At 46.3% G+C, this 21,907-nt stretch overlaps 1 protein-coding gene across 1 annotated transcript in view; it reads right to left on the bottom strand.

The window, feature by feature from the left end:
* Positions 1–21,907, bottom strand: part of LOC144277889 (C-type lectin domain family 4 member G-like) — a 49,313-nt gene that overhangs the window by 10,327 nt on the left and 17,079 nt on the right. The window contains exon 2 of the mRNA XM_077838912.1: positions 1,991–2,188. Within this exon, the coding sequence (XP_077695038.1) occupies positions 1,991–2,188 (198 nt within the window). The remainder of the gene's footprint in view (positions 1–1,990; positions 2,189–21,907) is intronic.

Below are 21,907 nucleotides of genomic sequence, written 5' to 3'. Positions count from 1 at the left end.
GCACAGAGCATGCAGGGGAATTCACACCCTCTATCTATCTATTCCTATAGAATCATAGAATATTAGGGTTGAAAGAGACATCAGGAGGTCATCTAGTCCAACCCCCTGCTCAAAGCAGGACCAATCCCCAACTAAATCATCCCAGCCAGGGCTTTGTCAAGCTGGGCCTTAAAAACTTCTAAGGATGGAGATTCCACCAAATCCCTAGGTAACCCATTCCAGTGCTTCACCACCCTCCTAGTGAAAGAGTTTTGCCTAATATCCAACCTAGACCTCCCCCACTGCAACTTGAGACCATTGCTCCTTATATCCACCCTATCTATCTATCATTTGCCCACCTGGATTTCCATTGAGCCTAAGCCCCAGAAGTAAGAGAACCCCATTTCCTGGGAGTTCCCTCTGTTTTCCCAAGGATCCTTTGGGGGAGCCAGGCCATGAGATCCATGTGAGATGCTGGGATGATTCCCTGGGGTTTCACCTCCCACCCTTTCTTCTCTCTGCTTTGACTGCCTTCCACCATCAGGATACAGCTCCGCGGCTGCAACCCCTGCCTACATCTCCCCCTCACCCCCTGTTCAGTGCGTGCTCCCCTCCTGATGGTTGCTTGTACCACCTCCCTATGGCCAGCCCTGGCCTCCCCCCCAGTGCCCTATGCTCTCCCATACACTGTCCTCTAAGATTCCTCCCCATCTTGCTGCAGACTCATGCGCCATGAAGCCTGCCAGGCAGAAAGGCTGCCCCCCGCTCTGTGCTGCTCTGTCCCATCCACTGTAGCCTCCTCCAGGCAGGGACAAGCCCTTGGTTCAGAGCGTTGCTCCATGCACAGTACCATGTACTCACCAGCCAACCCCCCCTTCCTCCACTGCCCCAGCCCACTGTGCTGCTGTCAGTGGGGAGGGGAAGGAAGCAGCTGTGTCTCCAACGCCTACATCTCAAATCAGCGCCCCCTCCCACACACACACACACACATATCCCCCTTCACTTTCCAGGAATGAAAGTAAAAAAAGAGGAAGAAAAGAAGCACAAATCTGCTGTAAGCACAGAATTGCACGAGGCATGTTCCTATTGCACAACGCAGGGACATCCCGCCTGATCAGCAGAACTCTGGCTCTGAAATGCCTCTCGTAACACGTCCACCCCTGGGCCTGGGACAGGGATCAGGGCCAAGGCTCCTGATGGTATAACCTGCAATTGTGTACGACGGGCTCCAGCGCCCAGCAACTCGTACATTGTGGACACTAGTCCTGAGTGCAATATGGATGCAAAATGGATCTATTTATCCATTTATCCATTCAATCCCATAAATGCTAGCCATCCCTATATAACCCCATCCAGCCATCCCCATACTCCTCCATCCGTCCATCCATCCAGCCATCCCCATACACCCCCCTCCATTCATCTCCATATACCCCCCATCCACCCATCACCATAAACCCCCCTCCATCCATCCATCCCCATACACCCCCCTCCATCCATCTCCATATACCCCCCCATCCATCTATCCATCCCCATACACGCACATCCATCCCTATCTATCTCACAATCTCCATACACACCAGTTCATCCACATCTATCTATCTATCTATCATCATACAGCACCCCTCCATCCCCATACACTCTCTCTCTCTCTCTCTTGCTCCCCCGCTTTTAAACCCCTCATTGCCAGAGTATGCAAGCACCAAACATAAACATCTGATGAAATGCTGCTGAGACAAGCCTGGAATTCTCAGCCTGGCTCTGCCCAGCACCTCCTGCTGTGATGTATGAAACGCCACCCTCCCAGAGTACAGACCTGCCTTCGAGTCTGACTTCGCTGCTGAGCACTATGCCGCTCCATAAGTAGGGCCCAATCCTGCAAACCTCGCTGACACCGCCCTCCTCTTGGCTTCACTGGGGTGTGGAGTCTGCAGGATCAGGGCGTGTTATCAAGGAGTGAGCTGATTAGCAGGAAATGATTGCGCACTCTCCCACTAATGCAGCCTGGGGTTACCTGCTCTCCCAAAAGCCATTTCTGTCTCCTGTTCCTTGAGCGTCCCTTGGTCGGACTCTTCGCACTTTTGGTAAATGCTGCCTGAAGGCATCACTCTGAGCCTCTTCCTACCCCAATGGCTCAAACGGCTTTTATACCAGCTGAGGTTTTGAGCATCTTTCCTGGAAAAGGAAACACATGTACCCAGCCACTCTTCCTCTCTTCAGAACACAGAGATCTGTGACCCTGTCACTTCTCCTCTAGCAGCTGGGAGCCTTCATCCAATCAGGATTCCTGGTGCAGCTGACAAACAATAGCCACCCACCCAGTGACCCAAGGAGCACAGACAATCTTTAAGTGGGAGGATCTTTTCAGAGCTGGGCATGTCCTTACCCTGGGCCCGGCAAGAGGGGTTCTCGCCTGTGCAGTCTGTGAACATTGCTGTTCAGGGAAACAGAATGGTGAACATCTTGCAAATAAACAAACGGCACTAAGAAAACACCTGACTCCATGTCACCGATTTCTGCTCCAAACAGGAAGCCAATCTACAAGGGCCTGAAAAGCCACTTGTCAAAGGGCACCAACATCTTTCTCTCTTTTCAGGGTCTTTGTGCCATTGATGGCACTTGGCATCTTGTCAGTTTCACTGGTTTCCAGCCCTGCATAGGCTGTGAGTCGGGTTCCCCTGTTGTTTGCATTGATCTCTCTCACAGCACCAGGGAGGGGAAAACAAGGAAAATGCAACGGTAAAAGTACAAAAATTGGCAGGAGTACCCAGGGGAGGAGTAGGAGCTGAAACAACTTGTGTAACTAAAATCACTAGGGGGAATATTTTCAAAAGCACCTAAGGGGATGTCTACACTGCAGCAAAAGCCATGCGGCATGGCTGCGGCTGACCCAGGTCAGCTGACTCAGGCTTGTGGGATGCAGCCTGCAGGGGCTAAAAATTGCAGTGTAGACATTTGGGCTCGGGTGGGAGCCCAGGCTTTGAGACCCTGCCCCTCACCATGTTTCAGAGCCGGGGCTCCAGCCCAAGCCCAAACGTCTATACTGCAATTTTTAGCCCCACAGCACAAGTCCCAGAAGCCCGAGTCGATTGACCCCAGTTCTGTGGCTCAGTGCAGTGGATTTTTTATCGCAGTGTAGACGTACCCTAAGTAATTTAGGAGCATAAATCCCAGTTTCAAAAGGCACTTGGGGCCAGATTTTCAAAGGTATCTGGCCCCTAGAGATGCAAAATCACCTCTCCAGCCCACAGACTGTAACAGTGATGTTGGTGTCTCAGGGAGTTCTGTTCTGAGTAGAGTTCTAAGAAAGGGGATGATATCTTGGGTTCTGGAACCGGACCAGGACTCCTAGATGCTACTGTAATACAAATAAATAATAATCGTCTGTTCCTCAAGAAATGGCTCTCATCTCCAGCTGGCTGACTCCAACGCCAAGATAGCTCAGGACAGAGACACTGCCAGTGACAGAGCTGCAGAATACCTCTGAAAACTGGGCTGAGAGGGGAACCCAGCGGAGAAAGAGGAAAAGGAAGATCTCACCTGGGCCAGCAGGTAAATGATTGGCCTGGCTCCGCCGCCTCTCTGTGGGCTGCTCTGCCTCAGTTTTTGCACCAATGTCACTAAGCCCTGGTCTACACTAGGACTTTAGGTCGAATTTAGCAGCGTAAAATCGATCTAAACCTGCACCCGTCCACAGGATGAAGCCCTTTATTTCGACTTAAAGGGCTCTTGAAATCGATTTCCATACTCCACCCCTGACAAGTGGATTAGCGCTTAAATTAGCCTTGCCGGGTCGAATTTGGGCTACTATGGACACAATTCGACGGTATTGGCCTCCGGGAGCTATCCCAGAGTGCTCCATTGTGACCGCTCTGGACAGCACTCTCAACTCAGATGCATTGGCCGGGTAGACAGGAAAAGAACTGCGAACTTCTGAATCTCATTTCCTGTTTGGCCAGTGTGGCAAGCTGCAGGTGACCATGCAGAGCTCATCAGCACAGGTGACCATGATGGAGTCCCAGAATCGCAAAAGAGCTCCAGCATGGACCGAACGGGAGGTACGGGATCTGATCGCTGTATGGGGAGAGGAATCCGTGCTATCAGAACTCTGTTCCAGTTTTCGAAATGCCAAAACCTTTGTCAAAATCTCCCAGGGCATGAGGGACAGAGGCCATAACAGCGATCCGAAGCAGTGCCGCGTGAAACTTAAGGAGCTGAGGCAAGCCTACCAGAAAACCAGAGGGGCGAACGGCCGCTCCGGTTCAGAGCCCCAAACATGCCACTTCTGTGACGAGCTGCAGGCCATTTTAGGGGGTTCAGCCACCACTACCCCAGCCGTGTTGTTTGACTCTGTCAAGGTTCCTTCCCCACTCTGAATGCTAGGGTACAGATGTGGGGACCTGCATGAAAAACCTCCTAAGCTTCTCTTTACCAGCTTAGGTCAAAACTTCCCCAAGGTACAAAATATTCTACCCTTTGTCCTTGGATTGGCCACTACCACCACCAAACAAATACTGGTTACTGGGGAAGAGCTGTTGGAAATGTCTTTCCCCCCAAAATACTTCTCAAAACCTTGCACCCCACTTTCTGGACAAGGTTTGGTAAAAAGCCTCACCAATTTGCCTAGGTGACTACAGACCCAGACCCTTGGATCTTAAGAACAATGAACAATCCTCCCAACACTTGCACTCCCCCTTTCCAGGGAAATGTTGGCTAAAAAGCCTCACCAATTTGCATAGGTGACCACAGACCCAAACCCTTGGATCTGAGAACAATGAAAAAGCATTCAGTTTTCTTACAAGAAGACTTTTCATAGAAATAGAAGTAAATAGAAGTAAAGAAATCCCCTCTGTAAAATCAGGATGGTAGATACCTTACAGGGTAATTAGATTCAAAACATAGAGAACCCCTCTAGGCAAAACCTTAAGTTACAAAAAAGATACACAGAAGGAAATAGTTATTCTATTCAGCACAATTCTTTTCTCAGCCATTTAAAGAAATCATAATCTAACACATACCTAGCTAGATTACTTACTAAAAGTTCTAAGACTCCATTCCTGGTCTATCCCCGACAAAAGCAGCATATAGACAGACAGAGACCCTTTGTTTCTCTCCCTCCTCCCAGCTTTTGAAAGTATCTTGTCTCCTCATTGGTCATTTTGGTCAGGTGCCAGCGAGGTTACCTTTAGCTTCTTAACCCTTTACAGGTGAGAGGAGTTTTCCTCTGGCCAGGAGGGATTTTAAAGGGGTTTACCCTTCCCTTTATATTTATGACATGCCCCCCAAATCTCAGCTAGGGTGAAACACTGGCTGGGATTTCTTCCTGGAGCTCTAGGAAAAACAGAGTTAATAAGACACATGCATCTCTAAATATACTACCAAGTACATAAAGACTAACAATATTTTCCACATCTCCAGGACGATTTTAACCAGTTGATTCTGGGAAACTTTCACGGGAGAGTGCATCAGCCACTTTGTTAGAAGCTCCTGAGATGTGTTGGATGTCAAAATCAAAATCTTGGAGAGCTAAACTCCACCGAAGAAGTTTTTTGCTATTTTCTTTGACGGTGTGAAGCCACTTCAGTGCATCATGGTCGGTTTGCAGGTGGAAACGCCGTCCCCAAACATATGGGCGTAGCTTTTTCAGAGCGTAGACAATGGCGTAACATTCTTTTTCAGTGACTGACCAGTTGCTTTCCTTCTCAGACAGTTTTTTGCTGAGAAACACTACAGGGTGGAATTCTTGATCAGGTCCTTTCTGCATTAAAACTGCTCCCACACCACGCTCGGACGCATCTGTGGTTACTAGGAATGGTTTGTCAAAGTCTGGGGCCCTTAGTACAGGGTCAGACATGAGTGTCACTTTAAGCTTGTTAAAGGCCTTCTGACACTTTTCGGTCCACTGAACAGCATTTGGCTGTTTCTTTTTGGTTAGGTCTGTCAGTGGGGCGGCGATTTGGCTGTATTGCGGTACAAATCGTCTGTAATAACCGGCCAAGCCTAAGAAGGATTGAACCTGTTTCTTTCACTTTGGGACAGACCACTTTTGGATAGCATCCACTTTGGCCTGTAGGGGGCTGGTAGTTCCTTGACCCACCTGGTGTCCAAGGTAAGTCACTCTGTTTAGGTCTATTTGACACTTCTTAGCCTTAACAGTTAGTCCTGCCTCCCTTATGCGCTCAAGGACTTTTTGTAGATGTTCCAGGTGGTCTGCCCAGGAATCCGAAAATATGGCCACATCGTCAAGGTAGGCGACTGCATATTCTCCTAATCCCACTAGGAGACCATCTACAAGTCTTTGGAAGGTGGCGGGTGCATTTTGCGGCCCGAAAGGGAGTACATTAAATTCATACAGCCCAAGATGTGTGGTGAAGGCTGACCTTTCCTTGGCAGATTCATCTAGTGGTACCTGCCAGTACCCCTTGGTTAAGTCCAAGGTAGAGATGAACTGGGCCCGTCCCAGTTTCTCTAATAGTTCATCTGTGCATGGCATTGGATAGTTGTCTGGGCGAGTTACAGCATTTAGCTTACAGTAGTTCACACAAAAACATATCTCCCCATCTGGTTTGGGAACTAGAACCACTGGAGATGCCCATGCACTTCCAGAAGGGCGGATTACACCCATCTGTAACATATCCTGGATCTCCCGGTCTATAGCAGTTTTAGCTTGAGGAGACACCCAGTAAGGTTGGACCCTAATTGGGTGAGCATTACCTGTGTCAATGGAATGGTATGCCCGTTCAGTCAGTCCTGGGGTGGCTGAGAACGTTGGCGCGTAGCTAGTGCACAGCTCCTTGATCTGCTGTCGCTGCACATGCCCAAGGGTCATGGAGAGGTTCACCTCTTCCACACCACCAGCACATTTCCCTTCGTAGGAGACACCTTCAGGCCACTCAGCGTCGTCTCCTCCCTGGGCTGTAAACTGACAAACCTTTAATTCTCTGGAATAAAAGGGCTTGAGAGAATTAATATGGTACACCTTAGGCTTTTTGTTGGAGGTGGGGAATGCTATGAGATAATTAACAGCTCCCAGGCTCTCCTGGACCGTGAATGGCCCTTCCCACAATGCTTCCATTTTATGGGCCTGGAGCGCCTTTAAGACCATGACCTGGTCCCCTACTTTGAAGGAACGCTCTCTGGCATGTTTATCATACCAGGCTTTTTGCTCTTTTTGAGCATCCTGTAAGTTTTCTTTAGCAAGGGCTAAAGCGGTTCAGAGGGTGTTTTGTAGGTTGGTTACAAAGTCCAGAATGTTCGTTCCTGGAGAAGGTGTAAATCCCTCCCATTGCTGCTTCACCAACTGTAATGGCCCCTTAACCTCACAGCCATATACAAGTTCAAATGGGGAAAACCCGAAACTGGGATGTGGTACAGCTCTGTAGGCAAAGAGCAACTACTGCAACACTAGGTCCCAATCACTGGAGTGCTCATTTATGAATTTACAGAACATGGCCCCCAAAGTTCTATTAAACTTCTCCACCATGCCATTTGTTTGATGGTGGTAAGGAGTGGCAACCAAGTGATTTACCCTCAAGGGATTATGAGTGGTACACTGTCAGTAGCAGTACTGGAATAGATGGGCAAAGGAGGGCGGGTTATGCTGTTGTGACCCTCCATGACACTGTGGAAGCTGAAGGTTTGCCTGCTGGGACCTCTGCCCAGCTTGCCAAACTAATAGCCCTGACCCGTGCACTTGAACTTTCAAAAGGAAAGCAGGTCAACATTTTTACTGATTCAAAGTATGCTTTTGGTGTGCTACATGCTCATGCTGGCCTATGGAAGCAAAGGGGAATGCTGACAGCCCAAGGCTCCCCAGTCAAGTACGGGCCCCAAATCCTCCAGCTCCTAGAAGCCGTACAACTTCCCTCGGAAGTGACAGTGGTACACTGTAAGGCCCATCAAAGGGAGGATCAAGATGTGGCCAGAGGTAACGCCCGGGCAGATAGAGAGGCTAAGCATGCTGCCACCCTGCCATCCCCTCAGACTGAGAACGCCCATATGCATGCCCTTATGCCATCAGTAGGGGAGCTTCCAACCCCTCAGTACTCTGGGGAGGAGAGACAGCTAACTGACAAACTCGGTCTCCGGGAAAAGGAGGGATGGCTCCATTCCCCAGAAGGGAAGGTCCTCTTACCAAAGGGCCTGATCCAGCCGGTGCTGCAAAAACTACATCAAACCGCTCATGGTGGCAGGGAAGCACTTATCCAGCTAATGGGAAAATACTTTATCACTTCCGGACTCCGACCCCTGGCTGCCCAGGTACAAGCGGACTGCTTAGTCTGCCAAAAGAATAACCCCTGACCGGGACATCCTGTGCCACCAGCTGCCCTAGAACCCACTCCGGGCCCCGGACAAGTGTGGCAAATAGACTTTACTGAGTTTCCCCGGACCCAAGGGTTCAAATAGCTCCTTGTCATAGTGGATTGGTTCAGCGGATGGCCAGAAGCCTTCCCATGCCGTAACTGCACTGCCAGAACAGTGGCCCTCAAGTTTGTTAAGGAGATCTTTCCTCGCTTTGGACTCCCCCTGTGGATGGAATCTGACAACGGGACACATTTCACGTCAAAAATCATTCAAAGCATCTCACATGCCTTACAGGTCCCCTGGAAACTCCCCTGGAGACCGCAGGCCAGTGGGGTAGTGGAGCGTACCAATCAGACCCTTAAACGGCATCTCTCAAAAGTGTGCCAAGAAGCCTCACTGTGATGGCCTGATGCTTTGCCCCTCGTCCTACTTCGTATCCGCATTCTCCCGAGGGTAGATTAGGGCTTAGTCCCTTTGAAATTATGTTTGGAAGGGCATGCCTTATGAATGGTACCTCGGTTCTGTCAGGGGAATGGAGCTGGGTAATGGTTTTTTGTCACAGTATATGTGTTCCCTGTCTGCTGTTCTCTTGTCTCTTCACAGGTATACCAAGGATTCCCAGCCTCTCCCCTTGGACTCTCCCTTCCACTCCTTACAGCCCGATGACTCTGTGCTTGTTCGTACCTGGAAAGACGAGCCTCTCCAGGAAAAGTGGAAAGGACCCTATACCGTCCTGCTGATCTCCCATACAGTGGCAAAGATCGAGGGACACAAGAACTGGATCCATCACTCTTGTCTGAAGGCAGTAACCGCCCCCTCGTCAGCAGGACAGTGGACCATCCAACCTGCTGACTCCTCATCTAGTGATGATCTCTGGCTAAAGCTACTGTTTAAAAGACACAAATAGTGGGCATCTTAATGTTAAAATGGGCCCTCCCAGGTCCTGGAGACCCTGGGTTGGGATAATTAATTGGGTAAGATTGTTATTCTCTGTATTGTTATTTCCAAACTGTGCATATCGGGAGCATAACTCCCTTGTTTCGCTTGCGCACCATGTTGCTACTTTAACAAACCAGACTGATTGCTGGGTATGTGCTCCAACTCCACTGTCCCCCAAAACGGGAATGCCCCTTGACATGCTGCCCTTGACCCTAGCAGAATTAGCCGCCACCAAAGAGCAGGAAAGAACAGACTCGCCGTTCTGGAATAAGACTTCTTTACAGCAAGCCGCCTATCAGGACCAGGAGTATTCAGTTGCAGTACTCACTGAGGGAGTGTTATGTTTTACCCAAAACCAATCTGATCACTATGGGCGTCCTGTGGGAAAAAGCTCTTGTGTTATTACACAGTGGGCTGATGGGTATTGGGTAAAGACCAAAAGGGGAGGCCAACAGTGTGGGTGTAATGGTTCCTCCCCTTTTAGGGAAACTCTTACAAATAATTTTACCACAAAAGAAAGGTTTGGAAATATAACTTGCCGTCCAGTTAATATCTCCAACGTAGCCCTACAGGGTCACTATTTTGTATGTGGCCGAAAGGCTTACAAGGTGCTGCCAGCCAACTGGACAGGTAGCTGTTATATAGCTCATGGAGTTCCTCACCTTTCCATAACTGCCACACTGTCCAAAGGAAAGATTAGAAATGCCCGAGACACCTCTGTTGCGTCACGAGAAAAGACCCTGCGGCGACTGACTACGGCATTGGAGGGCAATATGAAGAATTCCCTCACAACCGAGAAGCTTGTAGGGTGCTCTGTACTGGGAATAGCGCCACTGTTTACCAGGCCAGCCACGGCATGCATAGGCCGCTATACTGCAAGGCCGCAAGTGGTACTTGAGAAAGTGGCCTTCGAGTTAGAGGACATGGTTAGTGATTTAGGATCAGCAGTAAAAACATTAAATAAAGAGGTACAGCAGCTCAGGACGTTTTCCCTCCAAAAAAGGCTGGCTTTGGACTAATCTCTTGGCATCCCAAGGAGAGGTTTGTGCCCTCGTCGGGCCCCGATGTTGTGTATATGTCAATGATAGCAGTTATGAGATCTATGAAAAGGTGGTACAGGTTGAGGCCCATGCCTGAGCCGGAGCACAGGTTGCCTATACTGTTCCAGAGAGCGCTTGGTTGCAAACCTTGTTTTCAGGCTGGGGTTTGTCGTCTTGGCTTGGTGGTATATTTAGCCTGTTATTGAAACTTTTCTTTTCTGTATTGCTTGTATTACTGGTATTATGCTGTGCAGTATCATGTGTTAGGGCCCTTTTGCAAAAGTTAATAAGTCATTCTTTTCAGGGCTATCACAAAGTGCTTATGCAAAGTCCTATTGTAAAGAAATAAGTAGCCCAAGTGAGAAAACTCAGAGCCAAGGCTGTTGAGTGTTCTCAAGGGAGGGAGTTGTTGGGGACACTGGGGCATGGCCACTAGGTAACTCGAGGGGATGGAAGACCACGAGTGTCAATGAAGCCCCCTCGCACTAGGCCCAGGTGTCCTTACTTTATGTTTCAAATGTGAGTGGTGTCTGCTGTGTCAATTAATTTTTTTAAATTATGACCATGATCTAAGATCCACATTTTCAGAATTTTCTTACATCATTCATATGCTCGGATGAATAAGGCTGCTTTCCTGAACTGTGGTCCATATTTGGAACTGTCTTTCTAGTTTAGACTCAACCACCCTTCTTATACAGTTTGGAAGTTGTTCGATACTCCCTCGGGACCAGATTTACTCTTCTTTACACAGATTTGGGCCCTAGTCGGGGAGCGACATACTCATGTAACCGAGGAGCAGAATTTGGCCCTCATATGGGTTCAGTCTCTCAGTTAGGCCTGTCTTTTTATCTTATCTATTGATATAGCATCCATCCCGAGAGTAGAAGAGCAGCTGTCCCATTTCAGATGAGATACATCAATACCTATATTGATTATTCACCATGTTTTTATCTTTGTTGTACTGTTCCTTTTGAGAAATAAGAAAATAGAGTCAAAGTAAAATGTACTTTTTCTCCCAAATCTATGTGCCATTCCTGATCTTGATTGAACAGGGGAGAGCGTCTTTCCTCTGGATTAAGAATCCAGCTGAGACAACTACCCCAGCCCCACACATTCTACAAGGGAATCCAAAGTCAGAGCAGTGGCATTCAGTGAAGGGTAGCTGCTCTCTTTGAACATCCTGATAGATGAAATAAAGGACTGGGGGTTATCATTAAAAGTACCTTAAATGGGAGCTCAATCCCCAGAGCAATGATTGCCGAATCAGGAAAAAACAAGAAAGTATGTCCTCTCAGGGATTGGCATATTCAAGTTTACAAGAGAGACGATAAAGACTGGCCATGACGTAGAAAAATCATAATTCAAGTTTGCCAGTAAGAAAAGAGCCTGAGTAATAGTCAGCTAAAGAATGGAAGGGACCAGTTTACCCAGGAAGTTACAAGAGCCTTTATTAAAATGGAGAGCTACTTTTGTCCTTCTGTCTGCTTGCTTCTGGCAAAGGTTCTCAGGAATAGAGGGGGAATCTCTTGGGGTCCAGCAACTCTGCTGGCTTGGGAAAGTGTGCACTGCATCACCCACTCCTCCCTGTGTGAGACAATCTCTGTGCCTCTGTTTCGACAGTTCAAAACCTTGAAAAATATCTTGCTTTACAGCTCAATACAGAAATTGCCAGAACCTAGTCCTGTACTTTTTTCTTTAAAAACAAACAATGAAATGGGGATGTTTGCACGACAATGACATGAATCGATGTCTGTATTTTTATATCTTTAGATGCCCAACAAATATATAAAAATCTGCATGAAAATAACAATTAGTAAGTTTGCAAAACTGAGCAATGGAAAGTTCGGAAATGCCAGGATTCAGGGAATCTGAGTACTGTGCACGTGCATTTTGACACAGTCTTTAATTGCACAATTGTACTATTTTTTTCCACAGGCCCCTCATTCAGTGACCATTGAAGTGTTGTTTGTTGTTTGCCTTCAGACACTGTGTACATACTTCTGCAACGTGAACACATCAAGTCAGGTTCCAGGTCGCAGTCCTTCTCTTCCAGGGGCTCAGTGGCCAGGGCCCAGTATATCTAAAATATCAGGTAAATCCCTGGGATTAGGGGTGTGGCTGACAGGGCCTATTTCTCAGGCACCATGAAGTGTTCTACTCTAAGGATGAGGCTTGTCTGTGCAGTAGATAGAGCTTTCTCAGGGGACAGTCTGTGACAGGAGAACAAACTCCCATGTCATTCCGAGGCTATTAGAGAGACAAGGTGGGTGAGGGAGAGGGTGACCAGATAGTGAGTATGAAAAATCGTGATGGGGGTGGGGTGGGATTGATAGGCACCTAAACCCCGAATATCTGGACTGTCCCTATAAACTTAGGACATCTGGTCACCCTAGCTGAGGTAATATCTTCTGTTGGACCAACTTCTGTTGGTGAAAGAAATAACCTTTCAAGGACCTGAAGGAGAACTCTGTGCACTCCTTTCCCCAACAGAAGTTAGTCCAATAAAAGATATTACCATGACAGATGTGAGTCATATTATTAATGTACTAGACGAAGCTGCTCAGATACTTCATTGAGGAGAACAGTGGAAAAACCTAGATAGAATAAAGTGAAGGAGAAAGAGAGAGCCTCTTTCTGAGATTATCCTTTTCCTTCTCCCTAATGATCCTATTTGCTAACAAAGATATACATTCTTAGTGCTGTTGTGGCTTTGTGCAGAAGTGTGAATTGTCTCAGTAGATTCGGATGTATTTTATCTTTTAGGCAAAGATATCGAAAACAGGGAATACAAACAACACATGTTATGCAAACCCGTACCACTAGGTGGAAGCAGATATTTTGAGTTGTCATTAATTGAGAAACCATTTCAAAAAGCAAAGTAATGTTCTTGGAATTCTGCTTTAAGCCACAAGGCACACAGCTAAGCAGAGTCATCTTTTGAGTGCTGGATCTTTAATTTTTTTTCCATACGAGAACCTGCTTAAAATCCCATTAATAAACTGTGTTCTCTTCACTCTCCTATTTGTCTGTGCTGTGACGGAAAAATCTAATTGTCTGTCAATAATGGCTTTTATTTGAAGCAGAGAGTTAGAAAACATGTGTGTAAAATGCTTTGAAGAAGAAAATCTCTCTAGAAATGCAAATTATTATTATTGTTCTTATTGGGTCAAATTCTACAGTAGGTATTTAGGCTCCTAGCTTCCACTGATTTCAGACAGACAGACACAGACACAGACCCTTTGTTTTTTCTCCCTCCTCCCAGCTTTTGAAAGTATCTTGTCTCCTCATTGGTCATTTTGGTCAGGTGCCAACGAGGTTACCTTGAGCTTCTAAACCCTTTACAGGTGAGAGGATTTTTCCTCTGGCCAGGAGGGATTTTAAAGGGGTTTACCCTTCCCTTTATATTTATAACAAATGCATTTTCTGTATTTACCAGCTTTGTTTTCTTGCATCCTCAGTCATTTTGGGCCTTGTACATAATGTGTATAAATGGAATATTTATCATCCTCTCTGACTGTAATGTGTTTTAAGTGATGGTATATTGTCAAGCTGCATTCAGTATGGGTTAATCTGTTGATCCTCATTAGTGAGAGAAGTGTATGAATTACGAGCCCAAGCAGGATCCCGCTGCTCATTGCTGCAGCTCAACTTGCACTGCTGCAGAACACTATTTGTGTGTGTGCACAACGCTTTTGTGTTGTGAAAACCTTGCCCCCTGTAAATACACTCAAAGTCAACCTCTGATCCAGCTCTTGTCAAATGCAGCCAGTTAACATCATGGTGACCTCGGGTGTAAAGCTGTGGCCTCTTCCTTTTGAGGGTCTACTGTTGCCCAAGTTCTAAGTCAACTGTGGCAGTGTTTGGGTGATGATGTGCTAATTTATGAGCTCCTTGATGCCTCCACAGTGTTTGTCATGGCTTTGCCACACATCCTCTTGTTCTGTTCTTGATCTTAATTTGTTCTGTGGCATGACATAGTTCATGGTGTTACTTGTCACATGCACGAACACTCTTCCCATCACTGGTCCATCCGTCGTGGACTTATATGTGGATGCCTTGCCCGGATGTTAACAGCTGCAATGAGCAAGCATTCTTACAATTACCTGTGCTCCTACCTGATGCTGCATTTTTGAAAGGCCCAACTTTATGGAGCCAGGTGTAGACAGTGAGGGGTGCAGAACACCAGCACAGAGACAGGCAAACTCTCTGTGCTGACCATGCCCTTAGCTTCTTGCAGAGCGGCCTGCTGTTTATGTACTAAAAATGGAGTAGGCCTCAACTGTGTGCCACTGGATACTTTCCATCTTGTGCAAATGTACGAGTCCCCAGTTTACACAATGGCATGAAACAGGGGCTGAGTCACATCAGACCCTGACTCAGGAAGAAAGTTCCCGAAATAGGTAGCACTATATTAGTTATCTGCTGGCGCCTGGTCAAAGGGGGCTTTTTGCTTGCTTTATTATCCTCTTGTCTATTTGTTGTGCTGTTAAGATGTGTTAATTAATTAATGACAGTTAAGGACCATCTTGTTCTCTGTTTGTACAGGTCCTAGCGCAATGGGATCCTGCTCTGTGACTGGGACTGTGAGGCAGTACTGCAATACAAATAATCACATGCTGATCTCCAGAAATATTTTTATAGCATGGCCATCCCCACTAGCTTAAGAGATTAGTCACGGTAAATGGAAGTATGTGAACCTGACATCTGCAGTTTAACTCAGTCCCCTTGTCTCCTGCACTGAGTGTTCTTTCTGCTCAATACACACTCAATGGTAGGCATGCCCACAGAATAGGGTTATGAAGATGGGTCTCTGGGAGGCTTTGACTTCCTCTACCATGGGATGCTATTGCAGGAAGGAGGTTTGCTGGGAAGAGATGGGGTCCATCTGATCAAGAAGGAGAAGAACATCTTCATGCACTGACTCACCAACCTTAGGAGAAGAGCTTAAAACTAAGTTCAGAGGGGGCAGGTGAAAAAAGCCACCAGGTAAAAAAAGGTGGCCTTAATAGAGAACTAGCTGTGTGGGGAGAAGTAGATGTGGAAAATTGCAGTAGAATTACAGGAGAAACAAGAGGGAAATCCATGGGGGCATCCGCTTAACATCTTAGATGTCTGTACACACAAGCAAGGAGTAATAATAATGGGGAATAAGCAGTAAGAACTGGGAGTTTTAGTACATGAATCTTAACTGAGCTTAACTGCATCACAGATACTTGATGGGATAAATCTCATGACTGGACTATTGGTATAGAGGGCTATAGCTTGTTGAGGAAGGACAGGCAGGAAAAAAAAGAGAGGACATATTGCATTGTAAACCTGTTCTGAGGTCCAGAAGGAGGTGAGAAGCAGACCAGTTGAAAGTCTCTGAGTAAAGATAAAAGAGGGAATAAACAGGGGTGAGGTCCTGGTAGGGGGTCTATTACAGACCACCAAATCAGGAAGAGGAGGGAGATGAGGCATTTCTAGAACAAACAACAGAAATATGCAAAACACAAATCCTGATCGTAATGGGGGACTTTACCTACCCAGACATCTGCTGAAAAAGGAATATGGTAAAACCCAAAATTACCCAATAAGTTCCTGGAATGTACTGGGGACAATGCTTTGTTTCAGAAAATGGAGGAAGTAAGCGGGGGGACAGCCATTTTAGACTTGATTCTGACCAGCAGGGAGGAGCTGGTGGTGAATGTGAAGGTGGAAGGTGATTTGGGTGAAAGGGATCAGGAAGGATAGATTTCATGATTCTAAGGAAAGGAAGGAGTGAGAATGACCGGAGAAGGACTGCCAAAAGCAGACTTTAACATCCTCAGAGAATTGGTAGGTAGCGACCATGGGGAAAAAGTCTAAGGCATAAAGGAGTTCAGGAAAGCTGGCAGTTTAACCTCCAGGAGACAATATTAAAGGCACAACTGCCAATGCAAAGGAAAGACAGGAAGAATAGTAAGAGGCCAATGGCTCCATCAGAAGTTTTGTAATGACCTGAAAATCAAAAAGAAATCCTACAAAATGGGGAAACATGGACGAATTACTAAGGAGGAGTACAAAAGAATAGCATGTCCGTGTAAGGGCAAAATCAGAAAGGGTAAGGCACCAAATCACTTATACATAGCAAAGGACACATGTCATTGGAATTCTTTTTCCATATGGTTTACTGCAAAGAGTGTCATCACTCTGAATGCTTTGAAGGCAACATCATCTCCAAAATCAAGTGTGGCCTCTACATATGGCCATACATATGACACCACACTGTATTAAATACAACAAAAAATAATTTAGTTGATTTGTTTGGCGGGACATGGAAATGAAGAATAAATTTCAATTCATTGTAAAACAATATAAAATCAATATTTGTAATACAGTCCAATAAGATTTCATCAAGCTTTTTAATCAACCGAATTAAAAAGCAAAGGAAACCAACCACCCACACTCAAGTGTCACTGTGCATTCCAACCAACCACCCACACTCAAGTGTCACTGTGCATTCTCCAAGGCAGTTTCTTCTCTTTCTTTGTTCGGTGCTTTTATTTTCTATCCATTCAACCAGGAGCAGATTTTCCAATAAAACCAATATTGGAAAGTGTGGCAAACTGAGAGAGGGACGGAACCAAAATTCAAAATGATTTAGAGCGAATGAGAAATTCTACACTGGAGCAAATTTAGCCACCTATTGGACTGCGTACATGGATGGGCCCAGATATTGAAATGTATTTAGGTTCCTCACATCTATTGATTTCAGTGCGAGTTAGGAGCCTAAATATCTTTGAGGCTCTTGTCCATGTCATCACAGCACCCACCTGGTCAGCAGCAGTTTATGTGCTATGTCACAGTCACAGCGATGTCATAATAGTGCTTGCATTATCTGAACTGGCTATCCTGGACAGGACAGGACAGCCTGAGAGGCCAGCTGCCTATCAGTACTGGAGCTCTTTGGAGAAAGGACTGGAGGAAGTGTTGAGGAAAGATTAAAACATGAATAAATTTGTGAGTGAGCAGGAGGTAACCGACAGAGGTAAGGGTCAGCATTGTATTCTCTATATCCATTCTATATTCACACACACATGTAGAAAGCATAGGCATGCAGATTAGCTGTAATGTTCTCCTTTTGTATGAGCAGAACCTCAGCTGCTGGAAACCAGTGTCCCTCTGTTGACTTCCTTGTAGCTGTGTTGATTTACACCAGTTGAGGAGTTGGCCTACAGCCTCTGGACCTGGAAACTTTCCTGAGAATCTGAGTTTCTAGGGAATGTTATGGGGGAGGTCTTCCTTCTTTTCTCCCAGTTGTTTTATGTTTGTTATGGGCCCTCATTTTGTGTCTTCTGCATCCATGGAGCCAACTCCATCAGAGAGAGGGGAAATTAGAACAAAAAAGGCAGAAGGACTTCTCCTCTAGCTGTCTAAATGAAGCTCTGCTAATATCTTAAATGCAAGAGTACAAAGCATGGGGTCACATTTCTTAGCAACACTAGTGCTCCTCATCCCACACGGATGGGCAGTGTAGGTTACAGTTATGATTCCGTTTGCATCTGGGTGTTACAACTGAAGGATGCAATTTGCATAACGGATGGGCAGTCTTTCCTGGGAAGGGGAAATCTTGTTAGTTCCTCCTTCATGTTTGGAATGCTGTTACAATGGAGACAGATAAATACGGCATTTCAGATTTCTTGTGAAATATTAAGTCTCCTGGAGAATTTCTGCTCAGAACGAAGAGATACATGGGAGATCAAATCCTGTTTTTTTTCATACACCAGCTATTTCATTGTTTCCTAGAGTTTAAGGCCAGAAGGGACCATTAGATCATCTAGTCTGACTTCCTGTATTTCACAGGCCACTAAATTTCACCTAGCAACCCTACCCTGAACCCCAAAACTTGTCTTGGACGAAAACATTTCAGTCTTTAGGAGACAAAACTGTTGTGTGCCATCAGCAGAGGACAGGAGAGACTGAGGTTCCACCAATGCCTGAGGCCCTTGCAATGGTCGAGAATTGATTAGGTCAGATATACTCAGATTATCCTAGCAGGTGATCAGTGCCCCATCCTCCCACTCAAAGGTCCCTGCCAATCCGACCAGGGGGAAATTCCTTCCCACCCACAACTCTGGAGATCAGTTGGACCCTGAGCATGTGAGCAGGACAGCTGAGGAAACAGATTCTCTGAACCATCTTAGAGCACTGGTCCACCCTACCAGGTGTCCCATCTCCTGCTATGGTCAATCCCTGACGCTTCAGATGAAGGTTGGAGGGACCCACCCCACCCCACCCCACTCACAGTGTACACCTTGCCAATTGTGCATGGGGGTGGGGGGGGGCGGGGGAATTCCTTTATGACCTCTACAGGCAACTGTACAGGGGGGAGGGATAGCTCAGTGGTTTGAACATTGGCCTGCTAAACCCAGGGTTGTGAGTGCAATCCTTGAGGGGGCCATTTAGGGATCTGGGGCAAAAGTTGGGGATTGGTCCTGCTTTGAGCAGGGGGTTGGACTAGATGACCTCCTGAGGTCCCTTCCAACCCTGATATTCTATGAACTGGATGAACTCCGTTCCATGAGTCTTCTCTGCAAGTATTTAAACTACCATAAAAGAAGATTGAAGGCTTTCTTCAAAACAAGGGGCCTAAAGTTAGGCTTCTAAATTCATACTGAGGTCTCCAACAGTGGCCTGATTTTCAAGAGATACCGAGCCCCAAAAGTTCCCAGCATAGCCAATAGGTACATCTGGGTGCTGAGGATTTTTGAAAATGGGGCCCTGACTAAGCAAAACTCTTAAGCATGTGCTTAACTTTAGCTCTATTTCTTGGCTTAGAGTTAAATTATTACTCTGTATGCTATCAAAACTCATCAATTGACAGTAAAGAGGGAAAGGAAGATTATTTTACGGGGGGATCTACTTGAAAGGAGCATATTTGCTTCATTATGATTTCCCCCCAAGCACACTGGGTAGTTCAGCAAACAAACCTGGTCATGAGGAGGAAGGAAGAGGATTTCCAGGATTCCCAGGTCTACTTCTCACAGTGTTGGGGCTCCTGCAGAATCTTTACTGGATAGTGAATTAAAGAGGCCAGCACCAATTTCTGCTATCCTTTTATTTAATTTCAGGTGTTTATAATGAGGTTGTTTCCCTCCTGGCACATATGGATGATCAAGATAAGGGCAAAATTGCCCTCAGGATTGCCTTTATAGCCGAGACCAAGCTGGCTATCGTTCTGACAGTTCTGCTCGAGAAACTGCAAAAGGATGAGGTAGGGCAGTTTCATGAAATTACATCCGCTTTCCAGGTGTCCACACCAAATTCTGCCTGACTTCATGGGGGTACAGGGGACTGCACGGGGATAATTCAGTGTAGAACTTGGCCTGGCGCACCATCAGGAGAATCAGTATTCGCCCTTCTGTCCTCAGGCGTAAACTCATCATGCAAAATGCTGTTCTTACAGATCAGGATGATATAATGCTCTATAAAGAGAGCATTGTCCTTTTACTCACAGTGGAGTACATGGGCTGTAGACAGTAAAAGTACACCATCGGACTAGCAGTAATCTCTTCTAATAATACTTTGCCCTTCTTTCGCATCTTCATCCAAAAATCTCAAAGCACTTCCCTAATACTAATGAATTAAGACTCACAGCACCCTTGTGAGAATGGGAAGCATTATCCTCATGTACGGATGACTTGTGTCACAGGGAATTAAGTAACTTGCTCAACACCACTTAGCAAGTTAGTCAAAGAATGTGAATAAAACCCAAGTGAACTGACTCCCTGCTCTAAATCCTAGCCAACACTCCTTTATTATGATGACATATTATTGAGATTATAGCATTGAAGGGACCCTTATCTATATATTTTCTACGGGGGGAATTCTGCAAGAAAAAAATAAAAATGATGCGTACAATATTTTAGAAGTTCTGCAAAATTCTGCATATTTTGTTTGTCAAAATATTACAATATAATTACACCCGTTAAAATTATTTTTGGTTATTTATTTCAAAATACCTGTCAGCAAGTATGTCTGTATGAATACAGACAACAAAAAGGATTCAGGAAATGTTTTTTGACAAACTGATTCCTTACTATGCATGTTAATACAGAACTCAGAGTAATAATTCATTTAAACTCAATACAGAACCATATTTCTTGCACCCCTTAGGCACAGTGCAAAGGCTTGGTAGAGTCAGGGGTAATGGAGGAGCTGAGGGAGAGGGAAGTAAATTGCTGGGAAGGAGCCTGGGTGTGAACTTGGAGCGTTGCTGGGTACGGGTGGGAAAAGTCTGGAACAGTTTTTTTGGGAGGGGAGGGGAGGAATTGTTAGGCAGCTCCCCCCATGCAGACCCTGTCTGACCCCTAACCTCTCCCATTCAGTAAGGCACATCTGCCCCTGTCTCCATGTGTTCCTGCACACCCGTGGGTCCTGGCACCCCCTGTCCACATGTGTCCCTCCACCCCCACTCAGAAACCCACTCCCGTGTAGATCTAACGGCTGAGCTCATTGCCCCTGGGAGCGGCTGAGGACTTACTGCAGGAGTTGGGTATTTTATATTCCACATTTACAAATTCTGCCTGGAGTGGCTAGAGCAAGGGCAAGGTGCTCATTTTTATTGTTTGTTCTGAAGAAATGAAACTAGAGAAGGGGGCAGTAAAGGGCGCTTCCTCTGGCTCTTTTCTCTCCAGGAAGATTAAACGATGTCAGTTGCTCGGCTGCTTCTGAAGCGCTGCTCAGTGCGGTGCTTGTGGAGGGCTGGGCACGTTTTACACCAATTAAGCCACCAATTAGGGCAGGGGCTTATTAGCCACATTCCTGTCTGGTCGGCAAGAAAGAGTTTTCCCAATTCTTCTCTTTTATGTTTTGTCCCCAGCAAAACAGAGTAGACATTTACTGTGTCCTGGAGAAAGTCTTACAGCAGGACACCCAGGGCCTGGAGAGAAGGCTTGCGAAGAAAATAATAACACTAGCCTCAAACCACATGAGAGAGACTCAGGTAAGTTAGTTCTCCCGAGATACCAATCAAAGGATCCAAAGCTTTAACTCATTCAAACTCTCTTTTGGGGGGATAAACTATATACTGAAATGAAAATGTATTCTTCTGTTAGAGGCCCACACCTTCCTCCAGACCAAAGCCCAGGTCCTAGACAGCACTTGTGCACATGCATAAGATGGGACAACTCACGTGCTGAAAGTTACACATGTGCTGAAGTGCTTTGCAGGATCAGGACCTGAGACACATGATCTCAGACCCAGAGACAGGCCTATGGTGTCTTAAGGAGCAAGTCTTTCCCGAAGTCTACTCAGGATTTCATTATTGAGACTGATTTTATGGGGAAGGCGCTCTGATACTGTAGCGATAAATGGCAGTATAAAGCCCCAAGACAGACAGAATCTGAGCTATCTCCAAAAGAAGCAGCATTGGATTTAGAATATAGTTTGCCAGCAGGAAAACCCATGGAAAAATCCCTCTCTTGTTCCAAAGGAAGTCAGCCTCCTTTTGGGGGACAGTTTATTCCAGGAAAGCTCTCGGAATATCTTGAAGCTGCCCAGTCTGTGTCTCACTTACCGCCTCAGGGAAGGGCAGGGAAAATATCATGTGACTATGGTGACCAGTCACCCACCACAAGTAGCTAACAGTGAATAGGCTAACGAAGCAGCTTGCAAGCAACTCGAAG

Source organism: Eretmochelys imbricata, chromosome 20 (assembly GCF_965152235.1).
Source record: "Eretmochelys imbricata isolate rEreImb1 chromosome 20, rEreImb1.hap1, whole genome shotgun sequence".
Classification (NCBI taxonomy): domain Eukaryota; kingdom Metazoa; phylum Chordata; order Testudines; family Cheloniidae; genus Eretmochelys; species Eretmochelys imbricata.
The sequence above is the reverse complement of the archived record's forward strand: the minus strand, read 5'-3'. Positions and strand labels throughout refer to the sequence as shown.